The following is an 8239-nucleotide window of genomic DNA, read 5'->3' on the forward strand; positions in this document are numbered from 1 at the left end:
CAGCAGAATGAGGTCTGATTAGAAGACAACCTCAATTATAAGACGAGGAGCATTTGCTCGGGAAAAAACCTTGTCTTATAATCGAGCAAATACGGTATATACGGTAACATAAACGTAGGTTTACATAGGTCAATGAATGGAGGCTTCAATGTCTTGGAAATCTTGAAAAAAGAAAAAAAATGTTGTGTCAATTTGATATTATTTTGGACCTGAGATAATTCTTTATTGTAAATATGTTACTTTCCATTGAACAATCTTAAAACCACACAAACATTCAATAGGTACATTTACTACACCCTGGCATTACTTCTAAAGTAATTTCTAGGTCATTCATCTCCACTGTTGTTTGCCCACGCACTATGACCCTTATGGACCTCTTAACATTGTTTTTCTGGTAAACATGATGCTTTGACTCTAAAGACGTAGAAAATTGTGTACTGCAGCATTTTGGATAATGCTTGAAGCATTCAAACGTATCTTTGCACTGTTCGCATGTGTCAAAGTTATATCCTTTAGCTGACTCCATTGAACCATGGCAGATTGACTTTATTTTCTTGAAGCATTTGTGAAGCAGTTGTAGGAGAGTTGTGCAACAGCAAGTATAAAGAAGTTCCAAAGAAAAACATGGTCTAGCACAAAGCTCCCGAAGCTCTCCAAAAGACTTGGTAAGTATATTTCTAAAGTTGGGCTTCAGGAAAAGGTATATAATTGGATTGTAAATTGTTGATGATTTTGCAAACACAGATGGCACTGCAAAAGCCAAAGGAGGGATAATATCAACAGATCCAAAGGTTACCCACATGGATATGACTGCATATGGGCTCCATGCTGTAAAGAATCCTATAAACACCGCAATGCTTTGCTGCGTTAAAAAAATGGGAAAGAAATGTCTATTGTTATAAGCCAACATTGGGATCTAGAACAATCAGTTCAAAACAAGCATAATTTAGCTAATTGTGAACTCTACACAATGAGCTTTTTTTTTAGATCCTAAAGTCTCTCAATTAGTGTATTTCTATTTTGGGTATATTATTATTTCTGTTTCAATACAAAGCTCAATGGAAGTTAGTATTTACACGTGGATACCTATGCCACTCATTACCCATGGTTGTGTCGCAGTAGCTAGATTATTATGTTATATATCATCTTGTTATGTCCTGTCTACCCTTTGTACAGCACTGAAGAATATGATGGCAGCATATAAAACAGTAATTAATAACAATATAAAAGAATCTGGAACATAGTTCACCTCTGTGCTCTGCTGTTAGGAGCTTCTACTACTGATGTGCTATTAATGTAATTTATACAGCAGATCCATGTAATAAAACCATTAGAAATACCTTTATTATTATAGTCTGCACATTCTTCATCCTGGCAGGGACAGCACCATGCCGTGCCACTGCTTTCCACGATTCTTTCACAGTAATCAGTATAAGTGTAAAGGAGGTAATGATGATTCCACATGGAAGAATAAAGCACACAAGAAATAGAGCTATCGTGTAAGACATTGCTACTTTGTTTATATTAGAGGAGTACCAGTCAATGCAGCAAGCTGTACCGTATGGCTCAACTCCATATTCTCCCCAGTGGAGAAGTGGGCAGAAAGCAAATATTCCGGCAAATGCCCAAGCACAAGCAACAAGGATGCATCCCAACCTGCGGTCAAGTCGGTTTCCTGTATGGATATATACAATAAATAATTTTGTTTCTGAGACGTTATTTATAATATACAGCAAACCAAATAAAATACAAAGTTTTCAACATGACTATTTATCCATGGGTGACATCACTTAATTCTTCTCAATTTCCCAAATCCTACATCTTACAGTTCTATAAACTAAATAAACCCAAGTAACAACATTGGCAGATTAAAATAAGTAATAAAAACCCCCTTTATGTGTTTATAGTAGAGAAAAGTATATTTATTTCTTTTTCTCAAGAAATCTGCAAGACTATTCTATCCATTATCTTATCTCCGCGGATTGCTTTTAGTTGGTTAAGGCATGGTCGTGGAGTAGGGGTTTACTAAGACTTCTTATGTAACTTTGTTACCTATTGATTTTTATTTATGCAGCTGAGTACTGGATTTAAAAGTAAAATAATGCATTTTATTTATCCAATTTAATTAATGCTCATTGAGGACAGATAATAATCAATCGACTTGTTGAGTCTTTTTCCTACTGTAAAGACTCAAATCTTAATTTCTTAATCTTCTCTCAGATTCAGGAAAACCTTATAACTATTCTATGCCATTTTAAATTCTCTCACTATATTAACATATACTACTTCTACCAGCCTCTATGTATATAATACTACTACAAAGTATTTAAGGCGCCTGACATGCCAAGCTTGTGATCATGATACATTATGTGTTGGCATTGCAGACAGGGCTGATTTATATACTGACCTGTGGAAAGACACTCACACTAAAAGACACACCCAAACACTACCACACACTCATATCCAATAATTAACACACACAGAAACCATAACACACTAAAATACACAAACACACTAACGTACCCCACACTCAAACTCAAATACTAATATACCCGGACACAAACAAACACATAATCACATACCCAGATACACACTAACACACTCAGACAACAGATGTCCACAATAACATACCGAGACAAACACACTATCATACCCAGCCACACATTCATACACACTCCCACTAGTCGCTTAACCTGTCTTAGTCTATTTCTCTATAAAAACACACTACAACTTCGGGGTCATTCAATGTTACGTGACCCCGGTCATTTTAGTGGCACCTAGGGCTGGTGCTAGACCAAGTGGCACCCCAAGAAGGAATATTTACGTGCACGCCCCCCCCATTCTTTTACATAAATGGGAATATTTTTAAAGCCGAGCAAGATTGCTCTACCACCAACTCTGCACAGCATCTTCACTGCTCAGTGCCCTGCTCTCTGCACCACCTCCCTGGCTCATGCACTCTAGGCATACACTCACACTCAGTCCAACACCATACGCTGACACACTGTTTGTGGACATTCCACCCAGTCAATACTGTATACTTACACGCCACAAACACTCACTCTAACACCATACAATGACACCCAACACAGTCTAACCCTGACACCCCCATACACAATCACTCTAATAACATACATTGACACAGCACAATGTACACTAACACATACTCGTTCTAAAAACATACACTAACACCCAACCAAGTTTGACACTGTACACTGATACAGCCCAAATGCACACCTGAAAACTGTACACTGATACACAAAAGGTTAAACACTGATACCCCACACACACTCATTGTAGCACCGTGCAGTGACACTACCCTCACACATACACTGTATGCTGTTTAATTTGTACACCGTTGTGTCCTCACACACACACGCATTTCAACCCTGTACGCTGAGACCCACAATCACACATTCTTTTTAACCAAGGATAGGCACAGACATGGTTCATGGCAAACATTTTCACAGTTGCTAGACTCGGCAAATATTTTTATTTAAAACAATATGAAATATCTCCCCAGGGTTAAATATGTAAGACAATCATTCCCTCTAAGTCCAAAATAGCAATACTAACAGACCGTCACAACACACACACATTGCCCTTGCAAACGTCTGCCCATACACACACACATATACCACCCTTACACACGCATCACCATTTACACACATATACATTTCCAATACAAAACCAGCCCATACATATAAACAAATTCACGTCTGCCGTTACACACAAACGTACTTACACAGAAAAACATCTCCTTTCTCGTTACTCTTCCCCTTTCCCATTATCTCTATCGATCTATCTATCTATCCCTATCTTATCTACCTTTTTAACCCATATCAATAGTTTCTCCCTCTGCCCCCTTTCTACCCATCTCTTACCTTTCTCCCTCTTATTTTTCATTCTCTGTGCCACCCTCTATGCTCCCTTAATTTTGGGCCGGTTTCATTATTTTAGGTCAGCTCCATACAGTTCTTATTACAAGGATAAACTTGCCAAGGATGGCATCTTTAAATTTATAATGAAGTCATACAAGACTTACAATTCCTTCACCAATGCAGTTAACAGCCCGCAAATTGAATCAGTTTGCAATGTCTTAAACACAAATCACTTTAGGTTAAATCCAGAGCGTTTATCTGGAACGTAAGCAGAAACCGCGTCTATTGCCACTAAGGAATTACAGTATTTGCTCGATTATAAGACAATATAAGGTTTTATGCTCTGAAAAATACCCCTTGTCTTATATTAAATAGAGGTCTGACTACAAGACTAAGATCCAGATCCCCCGCAGCGCTGCAGGGGACCTGGATCCTCCTCTCTGGCAGACAACCTCTGCAGCTACCCGACACTTTCACCGGGGCTTCTATGATGGAGCACTGGCGTCGAGAGACCTTGCGATGCTCAGCGAAGGTTGTCTACGTCCACCGGCTGCCCCCACTTGACACCTGTCAGGGGTATCCAAGGAGCTCATCCCCAGAGTACCCAATTACCCAGTCTGCAGCAGGCACCTCCATGTTTCCCTGGAACATTAGGCCCGAAAACAAACAAATTGGGATCATCGCCAGCACTATGGGATGTGCATGTTCTTACTGCACCCTTTTATAGGGTTTGCAGCAGAGACATAGTAAGGTGCACAAAGATGACATCACACAAGGGGGAGGATTAATAATCAAGCACTGTATAAAAGGGACAAACAGGACTTTACTCTGTTGTATCTGTGATCCAGATCCCTACCTTCCTAATCAAGACTATTTCAGTGCCAAGTAATAGTGGACTTTAGGCTTGCTCTTTAACCTCATCACTGCTTAAAGTATTTTTGGTCTTAGTTTCTCCTCATTAACCCCTGCATAGCTGACTACTTTCCTGAACTCTTGTCTACTTGCTTTTGCCGATAAAGTAACTTATTCATATTGCTGGTGATTTCCTGCATCTCGATATCCTCACCTTTGATCCTAACACCAGGGAGTCTGGAGCAGGGGGGACAAGTCTAGGGATACATTGGTAAGTCAGGGGGCAAGAGTGGCATATAGGGGTATACGGCGTATCTGGGTGGCAGAGTAGTAAGTCGTGTGGCAGATGTGCATAACTGGGAGGGGGAGGTTGGCAAATAAAAGAAAATAAAAACAAAAAATGCATTTTTCTCATTCATAGTTTTTATTAAATATGAAAAAAATATATTTTAGGGGGGTCGTCTTATAATCGAGCACATACGGTACATTCAGGTTGTGTTTTTGTTTTGATGTACAAGTTTATTAACACAACATATTTGTTAAAAAAAAAAAACTTACCACACGTTGGGAAGCAAACTTTCACGCAGCACACCACACTCAGTAATGTAATTGTTGATAAACTGCAAATCCCAAACAATACCCCACAGAATGCATAAAATAAACAGACGTGCCATCCATATATCCACCTGCAATGTAGCACAATAATGTACAATGAGCATACGTGTATGCTGTAGTATAAAAATAAAACATGGGAGTGCTATAAGTAGCCCCATGGCTAGAAATGCATACAATGTATGCGTCAGGAAGCTCTTCACACAAGTTACATAAGTTTTTACTTCACGATATTTTATGAGACACATAAAAGGTGTTGCCCTTTAGTGCCTTCTCAATAGACCTTGATTAACCAAATAGTCCCCCTGAAAAATTAAGACTTTGGTATTTTACAATTTACTGCATAGTATGTGGGGTGTAGAGGACTGCATTGGGAGGCGGGACCCGCCAAAAAACTTGCACTGATGGTCTTGCTGGTGTTGCGGGCGGGAGTGGGCGGTCAGGCACTGTACCTGCGGATCCTGGTAATCCCACGCAGTCCCGCAAGGCTGCCTTCGCGCTGCTCCCTTACAGTGTCTCTCTTCTCTTGCTCCGGCCAGGAACAAAGATGATGTGATGTCACTTCCCGTGACTCTGCCTTGTTCCTGGGCGGAGCAAGTGAAGAGACGCTGTGAGGGAGCAACTCGAGGGCAGCCTTGCGGGACTGCACGGGAAATCTGCAGTTCAAGTAAGGAGGTGGGCGGGATTGACCCCAAACGTGGTGGGAGCGGGCGGGAGTGGAACACCCACATTGTGGGAGCGGGCGGGATTGGACACAAGATCAGCGGGAGTGGGATTAAAAAAGCAGTCCCGCGCAGGGGTCTAGTGGGGTGTATAAACTCATGGAAGAGAACTGAGAACAGTGTGCAGAGCAGTAATATCTGGAAAACAGTAATATCTGGAAATCATGTCTGTCATGAAAAACATGGCCAATGTAGTCACTCTACCATAAGAACAGCACTAGAATAAATCTAAGGAATAAAGGTATATTTACCTTGAGTGCTGCCCTTGGCCAAATCTGGGGCAGGACCCCAACCACCCCCCCACAACCATTTTCCTGACTGTGGAGTGACTCTGTATCATACTAACCTGTGTGAAAAGCTGGATGTTATTGCAAGAGGATACAAGATCAAAGTCATTCCAAGATCACTAAAGGCCAGGTTAACTATGAAATATTCTGCTGGTTTCAATAGTTGCCTCTTCTTGTAGGATATGTATAATAAGATGCTATTCCCAAACAGAGAGCACGTGCCTGCACACAGAAAGAATATGTTTCACAATGTATTATTATAATTGTTGTATATATATAATGGGTAAACAGGGCACGACAAGAAGTATATAACTAAACAATTTGACTCACAGGTTTGAAGGGCCCTGTTCATAAGAGCTTACAATCTAGAAGGTAAGTCCAACTGCATTGTCCATGTTTCATATAATATTCCAGGGATATGAAATGGGTCACCTTAACATTTAGTGTATAAACTTCACTTAGACTTAAAGACAAAACCAGTGAGTAAAAGCATGGACACAGATACACACAGACTTTAGTTGGAGATGCATATAAACCCCAGGTCACAATCTAAATAAATGAGGGTGTTTGCTCCCTGGCAATAGAGTGCCTCTAGTGAACCAACAATTCAGTACACAGAGTAATATATAATAGGCAATAAATAAATGTACTTATAACTAAGGGCTATCAGCTGACACCCAGAGTAAACTTGCCATTTAAGGAAACTGTGAGCTTGCTTAGAGTTAAAGGTGAACATTTTCATTTTGTTGAAGATGTTGTAGCCCCTTTATGAGACTTGTTTATATAAAACTCTACAGCTACCTGATAGAGTGGTCCATGTGAGATAAGATTTTTATATAATAATAAGCTTTTTCTGGGTTCTGCTTTAATACAATATCATTATTAGCAGACTTGTGCGAATGGTCCATTTGTTTTCGGACAATGAATTTTGTTTTCTGTCCTTCAGACAAAATTCTGAGAGCTTTTATTATTATTGTTTTTATCTGCTTTTACAAAATTCATGTGAATCTGTATACACAAGTCTAATGGTTATCATTAGTAGTAAATAATAATTAATGCATTAAATTCTAATGCCTAAGAAATAAACATTAAAAAAATACTAGTACTCGCCAAATAGCACATAGATGACTCCAACAACATTATCAGCTGCCTTGGGTATGTTTGAAAAGGATGATTCGTTTACCATAATTCCCATCTAGAAAATAGTAAATTAACAGCATCATTTCAGCTCAACACATCTCCTGTATGGCATATAGCTGGGGGAGGGGAAAAGGTCAAATATATATGGAGGAGATTCTGCACAACCCTTCATGGATTTGCATAAGGGAGCGCATATACATTTAAAGGAACCTCTCAGTCATCATATGCATTAACGTGAATATGATGGCTGGAGTGTACCTTTAATTGTGTTTACATAAATCTCAAAATCATGCATTGATCAGCAAACCAAGCCATAGGTAGATTAACCCCTTAAGGACAATGGGCAGTCCCTAAACCCATTGAAAACAATGCATTTTGAGCCCGTACAAGGCGTTAAACGAATGCATCAGCAACAGTTGCCAAAATTAGGGTTATTCACTAAACACACATTTCAGTGAATAAACACGATGTTTGTTGTTGCCAGTGCACAAGAGATCAAGATTATATATATTTATATTTATTTTTTCTTCCAACAGCTCCATTTTGATGGTAAAGACCATTCAGTGAAAACTCTGTCAGTGGCTGAAAATCATAATTTCACATTCAAGTTCTGGTTTATATAGATTTTTATTTTTAAACACACTTGTTTGTCAACAATACATGATTTTCAGATGATCATAGATGGAACAGCTTTTAAAGCTAAATATATTAAAATATAAAGTAGGAATAATTTATTTAATTCTGC

General features: G+C 39.2%; 1 protein-coding gene across 1 annotated transcript; it reads right to left on the bottom strand.

The window, feature by feature from the left end:
• Window positions 1-274: 274 nt before the first annotated feature.
• On the bottom strand, window positions 275-7549 carry LOC128497734 (opsin-5-like). Its single transcript, XM_053467896.1, has 5 exons — window positions 7465-7549; window positions 6414-6576; window positions 5292-5419; window positions 1341-1675; window positions 275-862 (listed from the first exon to the last, which is right to left on the bottom strand). The coding sequence occupies exons 1-5, from the start codon at window positions 7547-7549 to the stop codon at window positions 275-277; spliced, it is 1299 nt and encodes a 432-aa protein (XP_053323871.1).
• Window positions 7550-8239: the final 690 nt, after the last annotated feature.

This window comes from Spea bombifrons, chromosome 5, assembly GCF_027358695.1.
Source record: "Spea bombifrons isolate aSpeBom1 chromosome 5, aSpeBom1.2.pri, whole genome shotgun sequence".
NCBI classification, from domain to species: Eukaryota; Metazoa; Chordata; class Amphibia; order Anura; family Pelobatidae; genus Spea; species Spea bombifrons.